General features: G+C 50.4%; 1 protein-coding gene across 1 annotated transcript in view; it reads right to left on the minus strand.

Moving 5' to 3' along the window:
• The window catches only part of CAPN5 (calpain 5), a 59,451-nt gene that overhangs the window by 29,791 nt on the left and 5,920 nt on the right, over nucleotides 1-23,740 (minus strand). Inside the window, exon 2 of the mRNA XM_075742534.1 lies at nucleotides 11,954-12,130. Within this exon, the coding sequence (XP_075598649.1) occupies nucleotides 11,954-12,115 (162 nt within the window). The 5' untranslated portion in view covers nucleotides 12,116-12,130. The remainder of the gene's footprint in view (nucleotides 1-11,953; nucleotides 12,131-23,740) is intronic.

The following is a 23,740-nucleotide window of genomic DNA, read 5'->3' on the forward strand; positions in this document are numbered from 1 at the left end:
ATCAAAAAAACACACTCCCCACTGTCCTCGTGACTCTGCTTGTGTACCTCAGCACCACACCGTGCCGTTTGTTTTGGCACCAGAAAGAGCGGCGACAGTGGCAAACAAGATCTAAAGGTCAATTTGCAGGTTTAACAGCCTTGACAGGTCCCTCTGCGGTTTTATCTTCCGGGTATCCAAAGTACAAAGGCACCAAAGAGGTTTCTCTTAAAGTAATGAGACATGGAGAGACGCAACATGCTGCGAGAGCACTGCACCTGCCTGGAAAGCAAATGGAGAGGGAGAAGGATGGGAAGGAGACTGGAAGAAGTGCAGACACCTCAGATCCGCCATTCTCATTTCTCCAGCCTACGCTCTCCAGGGATGCACTCTTGGAAATCCTCACTGTTACTCAGACCAGGACTTCTTTGGTCTCCACCGAGCCAAGATGAATCACCGTAATCTGGTTTTTAGCATCTCCATGCATTCAGACGCAGCCTGTGTGTCTGGTCGCAGAGCTGCTAAGAAAAAGTACTCCCTGGATCCTGACAGCCCTGAGATCTGCAGATCTCAGCTCCGAAGCAGGAAAGTCTTCACACGCCTTGCTGACAAACTGGGGAGTGGGATGCTCAGAGCAGTGAGATGATGTGCCCCAGGTTATCCAATCCAGAAGCAGAAGTGGTCCCTCTTGGTTTCAAGACCCAGCGAAGTCTGATCACCGCACAGGCCATCGTTCTTTTACAGAAATGATGTCACCAAGCTTCATTTCACTCTGCATCACCTGAGCCAGCCTGACCCTTACGAGTGCACGCAATTAGTCTCATAAAGCAAAGGAGAGGACACTGAGCAAAAGCAGCAGATCTCAGGGATGGCTCCACCTGGATCTCCTTCCCTTAAATCTTAGTACATGTAGGCATGGGCTCTAGGGAGCTACACCAGAGAGATGGAGGACAAACAGCTCCCATGGCTGTTTTAACACCCTATGACAGATAGAGCCCTCTGATTCACCACCAAGTGCTGCTGGCCACTTTATCTCAAGTCTCCCCATCCTCCATCACATTCCAGCCTTGAGGTCTCCTGGATATCCCTTGACCAAGCTCCTGTGGGATGGTGCTAAGGACTTGCAGAGTGAGGAACAACCCTGGTTTGGTAGCATCACAGGTTTAAAATACACTCACCCTCCAAAGCCAATCCTCTCACCATGACACACTGCTCCCTCAATTGTGACAACACGTCTAGTCGTGGCATCTAACCTCAATCAGAGGAACTGCTTTGGCTTGAAACCATCTGCATCAGACCCCAAAATGGTTCTTGGGGAGGTTCACAGTTGCATTGGTACAAGTGAGGGACCATGAACCACAGGCATAAGCCATGAGGATGTCCACAGCTTCCACCATGTTTGAGCCATCAGTCCCCACCCTGGAGGACATGGTGGTAGGGATGTGTTGGTGGGAAGTGAGGAACCTATTCAAGTAAGCCCTGCTGTGAGAAATCACTGTATTTTAGGATGAATGGTCCAAACCCACCCACTCATCACAGAGCTATTGTGAAATCCTGGAGGGAGCTGGTGTGGCCATGAGCTCAGCTGTATTGTGTCTGCCTCCAAGCAACATAATTCAGGTTTGGCACTTGTACCAGCTGAACACTGCCTTGCCTGCATCCCAATTCCTGCGTCTCACTGAAAGCCAATCTTCTAAAACAGGATTTAGGAATCTAAATCATGCAGGGTGTTTTTTTGGTTTGTTTTTTTTTAATTATCCTAAGTGCCAAGTTATTGATGGGAAAAGAAAGAACATGAAGCTGCAAAGGAAAATCATCTCCACTCTCCACTGTGTGTATCTCAGATCAAAACCTCCTAACCACTTTTCCACGGGGACACCTCCCACACCCCCTTGGGCCATACTGTCCCAGGGTGAGGAACTGCCTCTTGGTTTGTGATTGTATCATATTTATAGCACAGCAGGACCTTGATCCAAGACCAGGATGTGGCCCAAGACCAGGACTTGACCCCACCACAGTCCAAATTAATCCCCGACTATGCAATGATGATGAAGAAGTTATCCTGAGTTTAAGCCAATTAAAGAAATTACTGTCAGCCTGCACCTATTCTGGTTATTCATACCCTGGGTGTAGCTTTATGGAGAAACATGCTTTATGAGAAAACTACCCTCTAGAAATGTGGACTCATGAGCTTCTCTTAGCTGGGAGAAGGGACAATCAGGGGCATTATTTAGAGAAAACGATTCCATACTCAGCCACCAGGAAAAGGCTGAGCTCCTGCCAGCCACTGTTGAGAGAAGGAACTGGAGTGGAGTTTGGCAGCAGGGTTGGCCGTAAGCACCCAGTATTAGCTCGTGCTGGCTGGCACCTCCAAGGGGGGCGGTCACCAAAAAAGGATCAAGCCTGTATTTAACAACTAGCAGGGTCTTCCCAGGAGGCCACGGACTTGAGTCATGGAACTGCAAGAGTTCACAAAGTCATCAAACCCAAGCAAGCTTCATCTTTCCTTGGTAACATCAGTTTCCCCTGTGTTGATTTCCTCCTGACCTGCTCGACTTTCCCTGTAACAGGCAATATGCAGCATTTCCAGATGAGACTTTGAAGCTTTCAACTCATGCTCACTGTGCTGCCAGTTTACTGAGAGACACAAGCATGTAGGTGCAGCAGCAGCTCCAAGACAGGAACATGCACAAGCTCTCCCAGCACAGGGTCTCCACACAAACTTACTACATGGTTTACATGGGCTGTATACAACCTAAACACGTGTATGGTCAGACTTTTAGCCAGTTTCTCCAGTTATTAAGCACTCTGTTTATGTTTTACATCATTAATTCTTACATAACTCTACCAGCGGTATTTGTATCAGACCACAGTCAAGCTTTAACCATCCATGACCACGCTCCATTAAGATGGTTTGTCCACCCTTTTCCTTCTCAGAGGGGAACTGGGAGAAACGTGTCACTGAGCAGTGGTTTCTTCCCAAAGATCCAGAAATATCAAAGATGTGGGATGCTTTGTTTCATCTTTACGTGAACACACAGGTTACCCCTCCCACGCTGCAGTCTCTTGCCTTGTTGGTCAACACAGCTCCTGCTGGCCCCAGCTGTTACCTGAAGGGGACAGATGCTTCAGCTCGCCCTTGCTGACTTGATTTCTTCTTGTGAGATCTGAGTGAGACACCATCAGCCTCAAGGGGTGGAGAAGTGTTGCCAGCTTGCCCCTGCCCCACAGGGACTGGGAACAGTGGCTGAAGCACTGATCTCCTTTAGGGCACCTGAGAGGCCAGGGCCAAAAAGGAGGTGAAGCTGGAACATGTAGCACAATCCCATGAGAGCATCACCCTGGGTTGCTGCTTTTGGCCATGCTTTCTATGCCAAAGGATAGTCTAAAAGGGACCTACTGGTGGGTTTTCATAAATGAGGATCCAGATGAGGATGTGAAAGGGTCAGCAGATCACACAGGTTGGCACCCCGCTGTGCAGGCTTGATCCCGATGAGCTCAACTACCGAGTGCCTGTGCTCCAGGGCACTGCCAACACCTAAAGGCTTTGTCCTTTCTCAAGGATGCTTTTCATTCTCCTTCACTCCCCCAAGTGCCCCAGTTCAAGACTGGTTTGTCCATAGGGGTACCTGGGACATAGCAGGGAGCTGAGCACCAGGTCCCTATAACTGCACGTGGCAGTGAGACAGCATGCAGGTTGGGGACGGATGGCCATGAGCATGGGTAGGACAGTCAAGCAGGGCAGCACCTTCCCAAAGAATTCACTCCCTTCATTGCACAGTGTTTCAGGGCACACAGGTCTAAATGATTGCATTGGGCTAAGTGCTTTCGCTTAGGACAAAAACCACACCCTACCACGCTTCCCTGCATTGCACATTTTAGCCTGCCTCACAAAAAGGTTTTTAAATCTTTGCAGGGCTTTGGGGCAGTATTTACACACTCTCTGTGTTAAATTATATATATATATATCAGAGGAAAAAGGGTGTCATTTCACTTACTGTCAAATTGCGTTGGGGTTTTATTTTAAAAAGGGATGACTTGGAGAATTTAATGATCCCTACAAATAATTCAGATGGCATCAGTCATTTGGCAGCAAGAAAAGGACAAGCCCTTGCCCTAGGGTGTTTACAAAGACAGACGCTAGCTGCATTCATGCATCCCCAGTCAACCCATTGATGCTCCTGGACTGGACAGGAGTCCACGCTCTGGTGAGCAAGGCAAGAAGGAAAGATAATGGAGAGAGGATTTATACCTGTTTCTTCACAGGTATAAGTATCCCTCTGCCCCGATGACATATGCATCACAGGGTTACCATTTATTTAAGTGGAACAGAACTGCAGAAGCAAGCAAGTGTGCACACAAGATCCAAGGAGTGTACGCTGAAGCTAAGCCAATTCGGACACACACAAAAAAAAAGCAAAGCCTGAGGTGAGGACTGGTCTTTAGAGCAAGTGATTCAGAGCCGCGGTAGATTTTCCTCTCCTGGAAGAACAAAACTGGATGGTGCTTAGAGAAGCAGGTCAAGTTTAGTTCAACAGGGAGTTAACTCAAGGAAATGCCGTGACCTCTCATTATGCAGAAATCAGCCGACTCATAGACAACAGTTCCCGCCAGACCAAGGAAACGGCTCCTTTTCTGCTCCAACTGCAGGCCCAGCGTGGCTCCGGCTGTCGTCCTCCCACCAGCACTTCCTCCTATTCGTTTCTTTCTTTAACCACTTCCTGCAGCAGCTGGAGGTTTTACTGCACCTCATGTTTCATTTTCCTTCTGCAAGAGGCAGCACGGTGCCTGATCGAGTCTTTGCAAGGGGACTTTTTTTTTTTTATTGTTGTTTTTTTGGGGTTTTTTTGCAAGGGCTTTGGTGAGAGGCCAGCAGGACAGAGCCTGCCCTTAACAGAGGCGAATCGCCCTGAAATCCCATCCTCTCTGAGGGCTCAAAAACAAGAGCTCACAGGCAGTGCAGCACCTCCCAGCTTGCACCAAAATTAAAAGCCTGAGCTGATCCAGGGCATAACTAGCTCTGTATCTGCTCCACAGTCTCAATGTGCCTCTCTGGTACCCCAGAGCCAAATCCAGGAGGATTTGCACCATTCCCTCCCACGGAGCTCCTTTCTGCAACACCCTGTCCTACCGTTATGCTCTTCCCCATTACCAATACAATAATTTCTAGACACCCATGCGCAGTTGCATTAAGAAGCAGCAATGAATCTAATCCACTGATTTTACTGTTGGTTTTGCGTTTAAGGCCGTGTCCTTCTGACGCTGAGGACAGAGCAAACTGGCTGGCTGATTTCTTATCAAAGGCTGCAGCAAGCCACGCTTACGCCGCGCAGCTTATCGCCCTGTATCCCCACTGGGGCAAAGGAGGAGAGCGTGTTTGCCTGGCACCATGGGGCCGTGGCCCTGGGAGGATCTGGTGAGATCTGTTGGTACGCAGCCAAGGTCAGCATCACGTTCAATGACAGGAGAGACCTTTTAAAATAAGCATTAAAAAAAAATAACAAAAAATTCTTTTGTCCATCCTTGAAGGGAAGGGCGGTGGTGGGGAAGCTTGTGAATGGCTTAAAAATGTAAAACCAAGGTCAATTCAGAGATTGCATTAAATGGTGACCAAATCCTTTCCTGGCAAGGAGCGACCCGACTGGCTTTATTGAAAACGGCACATAAATTAACGGGCAAGCGGCTCATAAATTCCTAAGCTGAGAAATGCAAAGATCTGGAAGGACTCTGACTCCTGTGATGGATCGCAGGCAGATGACAGGCTTCGCTCGGAGATGGTCCCTCAGTCCATCCAGCAGCAGAGAGGAGCCACAGCACCAATGCTAACCACAAGCATCCTTCGGGAAGGACCAAAACTGAGACAGGCCAAAAAGCTGAGCAAAGACATCCCTGGAGCACAGGTGCCAGAGGTTAGTATTTCTGGCAGAAGAGAGTCCAAGTGGGGCACCAGAAGGTTATTGCTCCCTGACCATTGCCATTTTAATTGCCTCCGTGCGCCTGCTTCGGGTGAGCTCTCAGAGCAAAGAACTGCAAGAACTTAGCTGCTGTCTTCCCCGTTATCTTCACCCTTGTGTTTCTGCAAGCTTCCCAGCCTGCGCTATACACCGGGGAAAAGACCTTTTAATGCAGAAACTTGTGGGCAGGCAAGTGCCGGCCTTGCTTTTAGTGAATTAGTTCATTGACTCCTTTCCCCTTCCAGGAAAATCCCATGGGGACTGATTGTATAACCCTCACTCAGCAAGCGAAAGGAGCTAAGTGCTTAATAATGGAAGGAAAAGGGGGTCTGAGAGATGCTCTCCCATCCTGCAACATCTCTTCATCCTCCAAACAACAGAGCGTCAAATTCAGGAGACAACAGATAGAATGGACGAAACCCCTATAGACAAGTCAGGCTAGATATATGTTAGGCTGACAGGGAAGTGGCTACTGAAAAATGGTATTTTCTCAGTTTCTAAAAGAAGATTCCTCTTGTCTGACTGGGAGAAGCAACAACAAAACAGCCCAAAAACAGGGCTGTGAATAAGAGCATCTCTCTCCAGTGCCACAGCAGGGCTGAAAATGCCACGGCCCTACTGCCCTAAGACCTCCCTCTTCCCACAACCCTTCCCAAAACACCTGGCCTCTCTGTCTCCCCCAAAACTACTCCGACTCTCAGACTTTCCCCTCCAAGTGACATTGCCTCTGCACCCAGATAAAATAGTATTGCCATTTAGCAAGAATCTACCTTTGTGCTGTTTAATCAGTGACAACCTCCCTTGACAATTCCTGCAGAGATAACTCGGTGCTTGCAAGCAAATGCTGGAGAGCTATAAAAATACCGAGAAACAGGCTTGGAGGGCAAAACTCTTCCCATGAAGATGGGAAGGTGTAGACTTCATCCAAGGGAGTTTCTCTGGTGGTTGCAACCAGCCAGACTTGAACTCACAGTGCAGAGGTGCAGCTCAGGTTCAGCCATCACCACATATCACCTTGAGCCACCCAGTCACTGTGACAGCAGCCTGCCTGGAAACCCTCGTGCTTCGTCACAGTCTGGTCTTCTCCAAGCAGCTTTGGGATTTCTTGTCCCAACCGTTCTGCACCTTAGGGAAGACCATGGGGTGTTTCTGCAAGGTCCTGCGACACACTGCTGTGGATAGGGAAACGCTCGGCACACAGCAACCCACTCTGCCTCCCAGGACAGGGAGGAAAAAACCTTCTCCAGGCTCAGCCTTGCTCCCTGGGAAGAGCTGAGTGATCAGAGCATGTAGTTCACGTGGTTCAACATCACATCTGTGCATGGCCTAAGCCTCCCACCAGGCTTCATTTGCTTCCCACAGGAGCATAAGGATACCCAAATTTGTCCTGGCTGGTGACCAATCTCAGCAGCAGGTCATCACTGGGTGGACTGAACCTGAATCATGTGGCTTTCCTTGCTATGGAGAGAAAACAATCCCTTGCTAAGGCCCAGGGGTATTAATGACCCTAACTTAATCCTGTCCCAGTCCCATGGCATCACTGGGAGTGGTCCATACCCAAGAAGAGAGTTTGGGACAGTGGTGATTAGAAGACACGAACTGTTTTCCCACAGGGTAGAGGAGCCTCTTCCACCCTGGGCCATCACTGTTTTTTTCCCAGGGGATCAACAAACGCAGCCAAGTGCGCCAGATCTCCCTGGCACCCTTATTGCTGCCTCCCAGCCTGCATCTCCTCCATCCCCTTCCCCTCCTCTCAGTACCACCCATCCCCATTTACCTAGCTCCCAAAAGCCCAGAGCATCTCACCCAGCGCACACACTAAGACTTCTGCTCCCCTGCTGCGCTGCCAGCGTTCCTGTCTCATATGGGGACTGCAAAACCCAGAGCTTGAAGATCAGGCTAAGACTTTCTCTACGGGTGGTACTACTTCCTCAGATGCAGAGATCTTCCTCCCCTTCATGTGGTAACAGGCAGAGAGTAAGGGGGAAGGAGATTCAAGCAAGTTACTGGGATTTGGGCTTAGCCCCAAACACTAGTTTTAATTTCTAATGCAATAGCCGAGTATCGCTGCCAGAAAGAGCCGCTGATGCTGCCTTAGCCAGCTCCAAAATCTGCTTTGGCTCAGCACTGAGCAGCCAGTCTCATTTTTAAGTGGATGCACTAAAACAACGCTCTTCAGGACCCCCTTCCCAGCTCAGGCTGATGCTACAGCTTCCCTCCCCCTGATACGCTCCAACAATTAGCTTTCTGGCTTCGCTGTGCTGCGTCGTGAAGACGTCTGGCAAACAACCACCGAAGCCAAAGCCCGATTAGAGGGCTCAAACAGCTGCTCCCTCTGCAAAGATCTGGCATCCAGAGCAGGGCTGGAGGCCAGGGGAAAGCAGGGAGGGAGGGAGGACACCCCACTGGAAAGAATAAAGCTGAGCCCATTCCAGGAAAGGCTGCAAAGCCAGATGCAGGAGGGAGTTGAAGCAAAACAACCTGACCTGGGAAGGGTTATTCACGAGCTGTTCCAGCAAAGCCCTTCAGCCTCCCCTTTACCCCCCCTGCCCAGAAAAACCTCAAGCCAGAGGGATTGCACTGCAGAGATTGCTTTTTTTTTTTTTTTTTACCCCCAAAGAAAAAGGGAGCACGTGGAGGAGCAGAAAGGATGAGGGCAGGTCCTGGTAAGGAAGGAAGGGATGTACACATGAGGGATGGGCTCTTTAGGTCTGCACTAGTGTCATGTAAATATACGGGAATGAGATCCTGCCTCTGCCAAAGCTCCTTCCCACTACCCCAGTCAGTTCACGACAGTTACTTTTCACTTCCAAGTGCTTTGCCTGAAAAACTTAGCTCCTACATATCACTTCGCTCCATGATCATAACTGACAACCTTTCTGAGAAAGCAAACAGTTGTTTTTAATAGCTGACGCCTTTTATTTCCACTCTCCACCCACTCTGCTCTCACAGCAAAGCTTGAGGCATGATGAGGACTTGTGTTTTATCATGCAGTTACAGCTGAAACTCTCCAAAACAAACTATGGCCCTGAGAGATAACGGAGGTGTGTACACACCATCCCCTCTGCAGACAGCGGCCCCAGGACTGGCAGACTCCATTTCTGGGTCAGGAATTCCCCAAAAAGTACACTTGCCAAAAGCTTGTTTTTCTAAACATGAATAAAATGCTATTGCCCGAGGAAAGATTTGCTGGTTGCAATAGAAAGAGGATGCTGAAAGGACTTAGTGTGGCTTAATAACCATACTGTGCAATTACCACAGAAGCAGAGCAGTTGATTTGAACTTCATGGACATTTTGGACCCTACTGAATACTGCTTTAAATAGAAGAAGCCAATGATGTTTCCTTGTGAAGACGCTACCCAGTTTCTCCCATGCAACCTCCAACAGTTGCTTCCAGCTCTTCCTCCACAACCTCCGAGCGTTGCCACTATGTCCCGTGCAGAGACCAGACCAAGCAGTTTACAGACGTAGGAAAGAGCATGGATAATTCTACAGCAGACCTCGGACTGGACACACAGCAAGACCCGCTACAGTGGGTGTAAAATTGTTTCAGAGCAACGTGATATTTTTTACAACTGCATTCATGCAGTTTCTTGCACCCTGTCCCAGCTCTCTTGCAGACAGCGAAGTGTTGAGATACATATCAAGATCCCTAACACCCAGAGGCGTTTTTCTTCCTTGCAGAAGATGCTGGGACCTTTTCCTGGGCTCTCTCCCTTAAAGAGCTAGTATGAATTCAGAAAGAATTGGGTCCAGCAACTAAAAATGTCACTTTGCATTGGCTTGCTGGCACAAAGCAGTTCTTCTCCCCATGAAATTCAGTCACTTTGCCAAAATGGACAACTGAAAGGAAAAACCTGGAGAAGACCTTTAGAGAAAGAGTCCTCTGGAAACTTCAGCAGTAACCAGGGCACATGTGAGCTAAAATTCTTTTTTTTATGGCATTTTTGTGGTCAGGGCAGCTAGACGGGTCTGATCCTACCAGACAGCAGCATCAAGGAGACTGCTATTGCTCAGCATGGACTCCTCCTGGTGCCAAAATTGCTGGCAAATTCTTTGGTGCAGAAGCAGCGAAAGAGGGACCTTCTCCACCTCCGGTGAAGCGCACAGGACCTTGCTTGCATGTGGGACTTACTTCCAGCACCCATTCCCACTGCCAGCCCATGCCAGAAAGAGCCCCTGTTCAACCATCCTCTGCTAATTGCTTTACCTTTAAAGGTCTCTTCCAACCCAAACTCTTCTATGATTCTATGAAACTGCAAAGCTGGCTTGTTGGAAAGAGCTTGAATTCACAAGCAGGGATAGGCTTGGACTACATAAACATGCCACGGTGAAGACCAGGAGGTCCAGAAAGCTTTCTTAAAAAGACCTCACGCTCTCTGGGAGCAAGGCAGCAAGAGGATGATACCTTGCTGGCTGACCTCATGTCTTCCTAAGTGAGCGTGGATGCTACATGACTGAACACCAAGGGCTGCAAGTGAGCTGAATGCCAGAAAAGCAGATGGAGAAAAGCTCTGAGACACAGGTGCTCAGCAGCAGATGAGCAAACTTTGCCCCTCTACGACTGGATCCAACCCTCTGTCATTAGACATGGTGCTGAATTAATGTATGTGTGTCTGAAAGCAAACCAGCAAGGGGGGTCTCAAATACTTCCCTACTCTTTAGTCCCAGATAAAGTTGTTTAGAAAGTCTCAGGCATCACCCACCTGCTATTTTAATGGGACGTGTAAGGTGGTGTGCCCCACAATGAGAGCAAACGATGGTGGACCTGTCTTCAGAAGACACGGAGCATCTTTCCACTCCAGCGGAATGGGGAATAAACTAAAACACAGGCAGAGCTTTGCACAAACCCCGTGCCCAGGTGGAGCTGGTGTGCAAGAGCCCAAGGCAGAGCAGAGGGAAGTGAGACCTCCTCCCATGAGGAGCCAGGTGGGATGATGCTGTGGGGTTCAGCCCATCCTGCCGCACAGAAAGAGTCAGTTCAGCTCCATCCCTCCCTTCACACAAAGCCTTTTTGTCCACCCCCCCCCAGATTGCCCTCACCCAGACAGACACAGCACTGTCTCCCGAAAGGCCAGCTGATTTTCTGGGCTGCCTGCGGGGAGGAGGAGGAGGACAACAGCTGCTCCGGCGACCCTGCCACACTGAAATGCCACCGAGCTGTGTACAAAATGGCACGGGCTGGGCAGCGGGGGCTTGCTCCTCCCTGCAGGCAAGGAAGCAGAACCAGGTGTGTTAGATGCTGTGATATTGCCTCTCCCCAGTCGCAATTATCATTGCTCCCTGGGCTGCCTTGTATTTCATGGCAGTCAGAGAAGCAGTCTCATAGTCATCCCCAGGCAGATGGCTGTACCAGGGCATACGAATTCCCCGAGCCATAATGCCATCAGGCCCTGATGTGCATCTTTTGGGCAGGCACTGAGGACAGCAGAAGGGGGACATGCAGCACCGGGGCGGGCAATGCTACACTCAGCCTCTCACAACCTGCCTCCATGACAGACACAGCAGCATGGAGGACATGCAGAGTGCTTTTTGCAGAGGACATGGGTTTTGCACAGGAGAGGAAGGATGGGTTAGACCACCTACCTCCCAAAGACCCCAAAACCGCCTCATCTACCCAAAGCTTGTCTTCTTTTCCCTTTCCAAATGGACCACCAAGAGTATTCAGAGATAACACTTTGCCCTTCTGGACCCACCAGGCTTAAAAAGAGCATCCAACACCAACCTGGCTGCAAACCATCTCTCTGTTTTATGCATGGGGAAACTGAGTCACAGAGAAGCCTCCTTTGCTCCTGGGCCTCGCTGCAGGCAGAACAGCCTAGACCTGGGCGCAGCAGGTCTCCCTGGCATCCCAGGGGCTCATGATGCCAAGCCTGGGCAAATAAACCCTACTGAGGAGAGGAAACGTCAGCCAGGGCTTGGCACCCTTGGTGAAGGATGCGCTGTGTGTTTTTGGGGATGCTTGAGAGAAGAGATGGCGTAAAGCACTGTCGAGGTGCAAGGCGACAGGCACACTTACTTTTGGCCGCTTCCACTGGATGCCCTGGATCCTTGACTTGTAGAAGAGTGAGTCATCGTTTGCAGGGAAAAGCGGGTCCTCAAAGAGCTGCTTCCGCCTCTGACACTCCTTCTTCAGGGAGGCGTAGCGCTGGTTCTCGTATGGCTTCACCGAGGAAAACATCCTTCCCCACCGGCCCTGGGAGGACAGGCAGAGTGGGAGTGAGATGGGGCAGGGTCTGGCCAGGGACACTCAATCCTCCTCCACAGCATCTGGGTGGCAGGGCCAAAAAGCTGTGGCTGGAGACAACCACCCAGCCTCTGTCTCTGCCTTCCCCCAGACCTGGCTGGCCTTTATCGTTAGACCCCACATTTATATTCCCATGAAGCACCTCTGACGCACTCCAGGAGGTATCAGCGTGCTCCATCACCAATTTAAACAGGCAGGGACAATCCTGCATCCAAACAAGGAGAAATGGATGACTCCTCAAAGCTCAATCATACCTTGCAGATCCTCTTGATGTGGGACTCCCATTTCCCCCAAAGCTAGCCAAACACCACCAAAACAGGCACATTTGGAGATGATAGCTGGTGTCCTGCCTTTTAGTGGATTTGTAACTCATTTGGGAAAAATAAACCCCTTGGAGGCAAAAGGAGAAGACAAGATGGGTGTGTGCAGGTTTTATGGGGGCTGAGCCCTACCCAGAGCACCCCCACCATGCAGCCTCGAGTCACGCACATACATTTCATGATTTCACCAGAAACGCTAGTTTCTCAGCAGACTTTATCAGATCTAGTTTTAATTAAAAAAAGGCCTCCTGGCAGAGCATCACGTGTTTCTGGATTAATTATTCTGTTTTGACAAGCATCTAGCTTCCAGGGCAAAGACATGAATTTAGCAATCCAGAAGACAGCAGGAAACCATTGTTCAAATGCCCTCCAGAGAGAGAGAGAGCAGCACCTCTCCATCACCCCTGCAGACCCCTTTGCTCAGGTCCTCATCCCTCCACCCCACAAAGGACAAGTCGCCTTGGCCCCACAGCAGGTACAAGGAGAGGGGGTTCTCCACACTGTTCCCCTCTACTAAATCACATCCCTTCTTACAAAGCTCCGTCCCTAAAGTTACTCTGTATTTATTTATAACAGCCACATGCAATGCTTCTTTCTCCCCAAAATGGGATGTCCTGTTCAAACCGTTGACCATTAGTGACCCTAGTCTGGAAACATCTAGTTTGGTTCCCTAAAGAAATGGGGGTTTGTGTGCCACATAATCCCAGTTGCAGTTCCCAACACCACCCATGGTAAAATGAAGGGTGCTCCATCCAGCATGCAGATGCATCCAGCAAACTAGCCTAAACCATCACGCCCAGTGAGATGTATATAAACCATATGCTTATTGTGGTGAAAATCCACAGATACTTAAAAATCATCACATGTGGTGGGACAAGGAAATTGCTATAAAGGCTAACTGGAAGCAGCTAATCTGTAAACATCCAAAATCCCAGGGATTATATGATCACATACAGTTGGGCATCATTTCAGGAGTGATGTCACAGCACTTGTTAATGAGTTGCTAGGATTAGCTGAAGGAAAGTAGGTGTCTGAGAGCTAAACCAATGCCTGTACTGATGAAAGCAATCCTCCACGAGCATCAACCACCCAGCCAGCCTCCTCTCCTCTGGGAAAGACAAAAACACTTCACTTCTGCAAAGCAGAAAAGCAGAGCATAGGCTTTAATTGATGGTATTTATCAGCCTGATTAGCAGCACAAGTGCTCATCATTTAGAGCTTAAGTGAACCCAAAATAACCCCCTTGTTGGTTGCTCCAAAGGTCTCTTCTGCTGAGGATCAGTTGCTAAAGCAGCTTGTGGGGTGCTTTGTGCCAGCCGCCTGTCTTTCTCCAAATCATAGAAAGGTTTGGGTTGGAAGGGACCTCAAAGCCCATCTAGTCCCAATCCCCTGCCATGGGCAGGGACACCCTCCACTAGCCCAGGTTGCCCAAAGCCCCATCCAACCTGGCCTTCAACACTGCCAGGGAGCCAGGGGCAGCCACAGCTTCTCGGGGCAACCTGTGCCAGGGCCTCACCACCCTCACAGGGAAGGATTTCTGCCTCCCATCTCATCTCCATCTCCCCTCCTGCAGCTTCAGGCCATTCCCCTTGGCCTGTCACTCCCTGCCCTTGTCACCAGTCCCTCTCCAGCTTTCCTGGAGCCCCTGCAGGGACTGGAAGGGGCTCTAAGGTCTCCCCGCAGCCTTCTCTTCTCCAGGCTGAACAAGCCCAACTCTCTCAGCCTGTCTCCATAGCAGAGGTGCTCCAGCCCTCGCATCATCTCCGTGGCCTCCTCTGGACTTGCTCCAACAGCTCCATGTCCTTCTTGTGCTGGGGACCCCAGAGCTGGACGCAGTACTGCAGGGGGGTCTCACCAGAGCAGAGCAGAGGGGCAGAATCCCCTCCCTCGACCTGCTGGTCACGCTGCTGGTGATGCAGCCCAGGACACGGTTGGCTTTCTGGGCTGCCAGCACACATTGCCGGGTCATGTTGAGCTTCTCATCCCCCAACACCCCCTCAGGGCTGCTCTCAATCTATTCTCTGCCCAGCCTGGAGTTGTGTTTGGGATTGCACCGACCCATGTGCAGGACCTTGCCCTTGGCCTTGTTGAACTTCATGCGGTTTGCACGGTCCCACCTCTCCAGCCTGTCCAGGTCCCTCTGGATGGCATCCCTTCCCTCCAGCGTGTCGACCACACCACACAGCTTGGTGTTGGCAAACTTGCTGAGGGTGCACTCGATCCCACTCTCCACGTCACCGACAAAGATGTTAAACAGCAGCGGTCCTAGTACCGACCCCTGAGGAGCGCCACTCGTCACTGGTCTCCACGCTATATAGTTATAAAAACGTCGCTACTCTGTGCAGGGGGGTTGGAACTGGATGACCTTTAAATGTCCCTTCGCACCCAAACCATTCTGCGATTCTATAACATCTTAGCAGACCAAAGACGGGGAGAACAACTTTGCCTTTGGTGTGCTGTATGACCTGCTTGGACCTTGCCTGCATGGGGCCAGTTAAAAAAGAATTAATTCACACAGGAGCCTTTGAAGGCAGCTCAGCAATGCATTGAGGTGCTGTGTATAAAGGGCTTATAGTGATCCTCACGGGATTTTCTCCTTGGCATCAGGACCAGTTCCCACACGCTACAAAGAAACCCAAGTGCATCAGCTGCCCTCAGAAAAGCCTTAAAAATAAATGGCCCAATAGCAAGACCTGAATAATACACCAGATTTACCCTTTGTAGAAAAGCAGGTAGCCTCACTGAACAGTCAGGGAGTGCACCCAGCAGCCAAAAAATGCAGCCACCCTGCTAAGAGGGCCAGGGACCGAGCTAGACTCCAGATGTCCAGCAGTGGAAGGGGGTGAAGGACAGGGTAGATGTCCCCAGGGAGGTCATGGGGACATCTCGGCTGTGAATGAGCTCCTTTCGAGTGACCATCAGGCAGGACTGTCACAGTGGCAGCACTCACTGCTAGAGACACAGGCAAAGCAGCAGCACTGCAAGAGGGTGGTTGGCAGCTGCCTTCTGCATGAACACAACAGGCTGAGGGCGAAGGATGCTGCTGTTAACCGAGATGCAAGATGAATTGCTTGGACGGATGCATGAGCCAGGCTGACAGATGGGAAAGGACATTTCCACGGGAGGTTGTGCAGAAAGAACCAGCGAGATTTAGGAAAAGGGCCTGGAGAGGAGGGGAGGGATGTCTGGTGTCTTTCTAACAGCCACGCTCGAGTTAAGACAGGAGTTAGAGGTTTGATGCAGGAGATGCTGGATGCTGCTCCGCAGCCTGTGCCGTGGCCAAGGGCTGGCACTTGGCTGCTCATTCATAAAATTACTGCTCCACCCCAGGCAGCTCTGCAACGACAGCTTGGAGCTGCGTTTTCCAATGACCCTTGCAACGCCGACTTCCATGAGACACCTTGGATGAGACATCCATCCCCATGAGAACAGGACTGCAGTCTTCTAGGCCAAGGAACTCCAGCCATTCTGCCACCCAAATTTACCTGGGGTTAAAGGGCCAGCTCCTTGCCCTGCTATCCCACCCCACGGTGACTGTCACCTTGACAGCCATCTGTCCTCCCTGCGGGGCTGCTCTCACATGAGAGGCTGGAGATGGATCTGAGTTGCAAAGGAAATGTCAAGCAGAACGAGAAGGGAAACAGTTCAAGATCATTAAAAAAAAAAAACAAACCCAAAACAACTTGCAAAATAATTAAAAGGAAGGGATGGGGGGAATGTTCTTAAGGCAGTGTTAAAATTCATTACTCCAGTTTACAACATTTCATGCTTAGCAGGCTGAACTTAAGATCTGCCACATTAAAATGCTCAAGGGCTGCCTAATCACTCTTTGCCTTCTTGCACCGAGCTAGGATGCTCCAGGAGCATGAGAACTGGGCGTTTTCATGCCAGGTCTGATTTAACAACCCTACACTTGCACGAGCATGTGTGTGTGTGAGCAGGGAGGGGTATCTGCACTCACAATCCTCTTAAGCAGAGTTGATTTTTTTGGAAGCAGTGGTCTGAGCCCAACCTCAGTCCAGCCACAGAATTAAACAGGAAACTATTTTATTCGAGGAGGGAGCCAGACTTATGACTCAGGGGTGTTGTGGACTCCCTCTTTTCCCCTCCAGCATCATCCAGGCGTTCAAGCTCCTGCCAGCTGCTAAGGATCATGGCTCCACGCACTGAAAGAGGGAGAAGGATTGAAAGTGTTTGTGTTAGCCAGGACCAAATACTTGCTGAAAGGCTCTTCCTTCCTCCCCCACAAACTGTTTCCTCTCCTTCCCTTCCACCTCAGAGACTCCTGTACCACGGCTAGCTGGCACGTGCTAACCCCACTTGCGTTATCACAAGGCTGCTCCCCGGCCAGGAGCAAAGGGCTCCTTGCTTGTAGATCCTACAGTTGTCTGCGTCCAGGTCAGACAAAACACTTTGTCCTTAGGGGACAGGATCTGCTGGCCAGTGTTCTCCAGCTCTCTTCTCACTGAACACAAGATATCTTTGATACCGCATTGCAAAGGCATAGGTCAGCCAAGGAGGAGATGAAGCAGGAACCAGGCATGTGGTTGCCCAAGCCCCAGCCAGGCTCAGTCTTACGGAAGCAACCTACAACACTGCAGCCTAACGGCAAGGTGTTCAGAGCAGCCAGGCTCTTTCCAAAAATGTTATTTAAATAAGTTTTCCCATCCTCCTTAGGTGTTTCTGTTCACAGACATGGGACAATGCTGGGGTTGCTCTTCCACCTGCCAACAACCAGCTCAGCAGAAGAAACGCTGCTGATGCCAGGACAGCATTATACACCCTTTCCCATGACCCAGGGCAGATGCAGTTGAACTCTGACTCACTCTCTACGCCGGACACAAGGTAAGCACTCCACACCTGTTAGCCAACATCTCTATGAACAGAGAAGCCTTGAGTCATGGGCTACAAAACAACAGTCCCACTGAAAGGCCATCAGGACCAGCAGCACACCTGCTCCAGCAGGTCTGAGCTGCACTCCCAAAGCCTTTTCTTGCACCCAGCTGTGTATCTGCTGTAGCTTTGCTTTGGACTCCGAGTGGCGTGGCCCAGAGCCAGCAGAACCACGTCGCATCCTCCATTAGCAACGTCCACAATGACTGGAAGGTGAAGCCACACTGATGAAAATTAGAAAACAAGACATCATTTCTTCTCAAATTGACTGCGGTTAACCAGGGCAGCTAATTCCCATGGGAAGTTATAGGTAGTTCTATCCAGATGTTTCTGAGCAGAGTTGGACATCCTTCCAGAGCAGCTGCTTTAGCCAAAATGCAAATGACTGAGCATTTACAGAAGTTACTTGACGAAATAAAACTGTTGAATGGAAGACTGAATGTCCCTTTCTGGCCTTTATCTCGTCCTTTTGTCTGGTGGTATCTCTGTTCTCATCTACAAGCTAAAAACTCCACTAGGCTAAAGGTGAAACAACCATTTTTACACTTAATTATATCAAGCTCTGATTTTTACCAGTGATTTGCTGCAGCACAGCTGGGGTCTGAATCCGGACACCTGAACACAGCACCTTTCAGCCAGAGGGTTAATCTAGTGTGCGTGCACATGGGGACAAGATGTACTCCCCTCAAAAACTTGGTGTAGTGGATTTACTCTCAAAAAAATCCTGATGTGGCTAAGGGCTGTTTGTTCTGAGTAAACCTGCTGCATCGCTACAGCTTTTTGCAAACACCAGGGTACGGCAAATGCTCCCTGATAACCTCCTCCTCCTCTACGGAGTGGGAAAAAGCATCACTCTCCATCTGCAGGGATCCTGGTCCCTTCTCAAACGCACTCCGAGACATGGTGACAGCTGGCTATTACTGCAAAAAAACTCAAGAAAAAAGTAAGCTTTTGTTAAAAAGTGCATTTGCAGCACAGGCAGGGAAGGGGCCAGGGTCACTCATCCTAGCAGAAAACTAGTGCAAGTGACTCCGTATCACCAAAGCAAGCCTGGCTGGCAACATCTGCACAAAATCAACCGAAGACAAGATGTCACATTTGGAGGCTGTTTCCTGCAATGCACGGCAATTTTTATCATGCTTGCTTACTTCCTCTGTTTTTTTTCCCTCCAAAACACCGCTCCTTTGTTGCTTAATGGCAACAAGACAGTGCAGGGAGACGCACAGCCGGCCAGCGGGTTTGCGTGGAGGTGTAGCGTTCAAATATGGTTTTTCCTGGGAAGGTCGGTGTTAACGGCAGGGTCTGGGCATCCCTGGATACCATTGTCCGGCAGGAGCCAGCTGGGTGTGATGGCCAGGAGCTCCCTTTCGCTTGGATAACTCACACCAGGGACGCCTTTGGCCTCGGGAGTTCCTCATTCCTTGCAGATATGAGTCACTGTTTGCAAACAGAGTCAATTTTGGAGCTGCAGGAAGAAAGGGCAGCCCTGCACTGTAAACACCCTAATAACTCTGCGTTGGCGGCAAGCTCTGCCTGGCAAGAGCGTTGCACACAAAACGCATTTGTGGCACCGGCCAGACTGGTCAACACAGACGTTAAGGTCAGATGGAACCAGGATGAGTCTGAAGGCATCCTGGCACAGGCCAGAGTAACAAGCTCAAAGCAAAGCTGGTGGCAGCATCCCACACCGGCCCAGAAGATGCAGGAGGCTGGAGAGACACAGGACTAGCAGGGACGGGGGTGGAAGAACAGCAAAAGGAGATGGCAGAAGGACAGACCCAAAGTAGTGGGAAGAAGGAGACTATCACATGCCACCAGGCAGCCAGCCTGGGCCAAGGGAAGCAGAGAGGAGCTGAAGATATTCACCACTCTGGGTCCAGCTCATCCCAACCCACTCATGGTTCAGTTTTGGGTACCCCCAACACATCCCCAGCTGCCGTTCAAGCCCTGAGCCAGCCTGACCACGGCAGATGTGTTACGTTGGGCTTGCTCCCCAGGCCACAGCAGGGTTACAAAACCTCGTAGATCAGTGGAGATCGCAGGACAAACACGGAAAGATGAATTAATGGGCTTTGCCAATGCCCAGCCCCTGGAGACAGCCATCGCTTCGCTAACCCTCCACCTCCCAGCACCGTGGCCGTGACCCTGGTTAATAATTGCAAGGAGCTGCACAGAGCACCAGCAACAAGGAAGCACTCCTGAGCTCACTCAGGAGCCCTGGGGCTTCCCAACAAAACCTTGCTGGCAGCAGGAACCTTCTCCAGGGCTCCCCCGGGTTTAAATACAGCAGCCCGAACCGGGATGGAGTAGCACAGGGATGTGGGGCTGGTATCATCAAGCAAAGTCTATGTTCAAACGTGGCACGGCTCACACAGAGCGGGTTTTCAGGCACTGGACAAATACAGCCTAGGAAGAGTTGTGCATTCAGGATTGAGCTAACTCCATCCATGGTTGTCCAGCCACAGGGGCCTTGGTTATCTCAAGAGGGCTGGCACCCCACACGTGCATCGCGTTGAACACAAACCACGCGCCCCACCAGGTAAGAGGAGCGCTGTGTCCTTCTCAACATCCATTTTGATCACTTTTTGTATTAAAAAAAATAAAAAATAATGCTGTCTTTGTAGGAGTGGACTGAGCATGTATTCCTATTATTTATTCAGGGCTTCTAATTGAATGTCTGGACCAGCTTCTTTTAAATCCGGTCACACTGACTCCACTGGAAGCCTTGCACCACATCAATACACTCACGCTGGTTTTCTTGCCAGCTGGGCAAAACCATTATGGTCTAAAGACAGACCTATACCTGTGTGCCGTGCCTAGAGGGAAGGACAGAGGAGTCACAGGGCATTGCCCAAGGTAACCTAGAGAGCTCTTTCCTTGGGCATTATGGGTCACAGAGATGTTTCGTTAAGAGGTGTGGGTAACTGGCAAATTCATTCAGAAAACTCATCCTTAGCACAGATAAAATGCAGCACGTCTCCATGCATATGCTCTGCCTTCAATAGCTTCTGCAGCCTCTGGGATAATTAAAGCAATTGAACTTCAAAAGACGTGGAGATGCGTGCCTGAGGAGCAGAAGAGATAACGGGGCTGCAGCTACTCTGTAGGAGACTGAAGAGAGGCAGCTGGATCCTACAAGATCATCCTCCCATACGGGCTGTGGTGTTTGTCCCTCCAGCTGATCCAAAGCATCCCTCCTGCACCTTCAGCCCAGATTATGTCGTAACACCAGCTCCAGCCCCAGGGCTACGGGTTTCTCCTCTCTCCCTCACCTTCACCCTTTGGTGCAAACAGAGCCCGAAACTCTGTCCCCTTGGAGGCCTGGAGATACAATGGAGTCCTTCAGGTCTCCTCCCGAGAGACTCCTGGCCATACCAGAAACGTGTCCCTTGACCTGCTCCCGTTCGAACCAAGCCGGGATCCAAACATCACCTGCAATTTCAGATAACACGGGCTCCCCACTGTCTCTGACAACAGGCTCCAGGCTTTGCCCCAACCCTACAGCTCCTGGCCCCAAGTCAGGACTCAACTCCCCACCACAGCATCATCCCCCAGCTTTGCCTAATAAACACTTTTAGTATTTTCTCTTTCCCTGACCTAGACCTGAATAAAAGCACGGAGGCACTCTGCTCCTTGTCTTTCTCCAGCTTGGCCCCTTCATTTTCAGTTTTCCCCTTTGATAGGCTCTTCACCCCCCCACCAGCCCCTTCTCAAGCCGCATATTCTATAAACCCCATAGCCACAACCGCAAATGTCCAGACCACACCTGGGTACTGTCTGACTTCAGAAGAGCATCTTCCTTGTCTGCAAAACCTTCAGTTTGGACCATCAAGATCTGCCTTAGATTGAGCTCCACTTATTTTTTTTTTTTTTTATTTTACTGCCATTTCTCCCCATCTTTAATGAGCTTTTCTTTCTGTGACTCTTCTAAAGCATCACGAGTACAGAAGTCATATTTAAAGACCCATAGCAACTCAAGTTGCTAGTGCTTTTGAAGAGGGAAGCCTCTCCCAGGTAGATTGCACCACCTCAAATTTGTGAGGTTTATTGGAAATCTTTATTACTGGATCCACGCGGCTCTTGCAAGCTGAAAGGTCTGAACGTAAGTTCCCGCTGTGCCAGTTTGAGCTCTGCAAATTGTGTTTCTGCCTTGGATGCTGCAACTCCCCCACCCTCCCAAGCCAACTTTTTCCCCTTATTCCTTCATTTCAGCAGTGCTGCTCTTCTCTATAGGCAAGAGTTTGCCATACTGCCCAGGGACTTTACCAGGCAGGGACTAGACATCAGGTCCCCTCTCCTAAGAAGACAGATACAGGACATGATGCTGAGCATCGCAGGTTACCTCCATTTCGGTCTCATCTCCCTATCAAGCATCTTCCCTGCCAAGTAGCAGGAGGTTGGATGGACACCTCCCATGGGCCACAGCTGGTCCATAACCTACAGCCAGATGGTCAGAGCCAACCAGCACCACCAGAGCTGCTCCTATGCACCGTGGCTGACACACACAGGAGCATTGCAATGTTTGCTGGGGTAGGGATGGGTTACCTCCTGCTATAGAGATGCTTTCGGCTCTTTATGCATAGCAGAAATACTCAGGGAGGGACTAATCCATTTTACAAGGGACAGCGACCTCCAGAAAGCGCAGGAGGTTGCCATGCACCAACACAACACAACTTTTGGTAGGGGGTCATGCTCTGGTGCAATGCCCACCTTTACTTTTGCTTCTCAGCACTTCCATAATGGCCTCAGGATGTGATGCATTCCCATGTCATCCTGCTCCATGCAGTCCAGAGGCCGAGGTAGGAACTCTGCACCCATGGGGCTCCACATGGTCCTCTGGGACTCTTCCTGTAGTAACCCAAAAGAAGACCCTGCCCTTTACTAGCCCTTCCTTAACACCCCAAGCTGTGCCCTTGGACAGGCTCCCATCACTAAGCCACAAGCATGAACAGCGAGACCAAACCCCTGCTCCTCACGCTGCAACTCCAACCTGATGTTTGGGGGCAAAATCCAAAATCCCAGCTCTCCTGAGAGCATCCGCTCACCCTCCTGGGACTGCCCCTAAAGGGCATCTCACAGAGGCTGGGATTATGGCCATCATCATCACCAGGAGAGACCCTACACAGGCAGGATAAAAAGCAGCAGTCCACTCAGGTCAAAAGATTTCTTCCAGGTGAGGATTCCTCCTCTTTTGAAGAACTCTTGCTCTGCTGCAGCCCGGCATGGCTGGTGCTTACTAAAGCTGCTATGCCCAGCAGCAGGACCCACCACCCCTGCTCTCATCTTGGCAAAAATATCTGTCACGGCTCCGATGTCTGTCTGGAAAATGCCCGAAACTGGAGTGGGCACCGGCTTGTCTGCAGGAGGTGGCTCAGGGCATGTTATTACCGCACGGTCAATGGCAAGCGGGAGAGCACGGGCTGACCACAGGGCTCTGGGACAGGGATTAAGCCCCTGCCTCCTCTCCCGGCAGGTATCCTGCTGGAAGTCCTTGCTCCGTATCTCTTTAGATATCCTGCTGCAGCAGCCCTGAAAGGAGCAGCGAATCACAGGGTACGGACAAGATATACCCCATGACGCGGGGAAGAATTTCACTTCCCCGCGTGGGACAGAAACCTGCTGCAGCCCCGCGTTAGAGGCAATAAATCACTGCTCTCCTGCTCCTGCACGAAGACCTGCCAGGCAGCCGAAGGCAAGACTTGCCGGGCAGGCAGCCAACGGACACCATCCTCATCCAGCACCCACGCAGCAGTGGCTGGCGTGGCTCCTTGCAAAAACAGAGTTTGCAGCTGCATCTTTTACCACTGCAAGACTTCCCTTTGCTCGGCAAAGAAATCACCTCCCTAAATCATCCTGGAGCAATCCTTACAGTATTTACGCATGCTCAGACAACTGGTAGGACCAGCTCTGCAAGGCTTTCGGAGCAGCAAGCGTGCAAATACTTTGTAGGAAGCCCTTGCTTACCAGGGTGTGGCTTGCAAAAAAATACAACAAACCAACCCCAAACCCTGAGCAACAAACAGAAGTGCTTCCTTCTTCTCTACACAGGGACTGAGGGCAATGGTGGAACAGCTCGGGATGGGCTGGGAAGGGATGGAGTTAGAGCCACCTGCATCCTGCACCAGTGAGTCAGGGAACCTCACACAAGTGAAAATACAATGTAAGCTGGGACAGAGGGTGCTCGCTGCAAGGGAGGGATGCATTTTCTCACCCGGGAAATTCACTGCATGAATTATCTGAAGATATAACAAAAAAAAAAAAAAAAAATCAGCAACAAAAAAACCCCAACACAGTAGGGGGAAAGCATCTTGGTTTAGGGGAAGGTCAGGGAGGAGTGTAACCGTAG

The sequence above is a fragment of the Balearica regulorum genome, chromosome 1, assembly GCF_011004875.1.
Source record: "Balearica regulorum gibbericeps isolate bBalReg1 chromosome 1, bBalReg1.pri, whole genome shotgun sequence".
In the NCBI taxonomy this organism is placed as follows: domain Eukaryota; kingdom Metazoa; phylum Chordata; class Aves; order Gruiformes; family Gruidae; genus Balearica; species Balearica regulorum.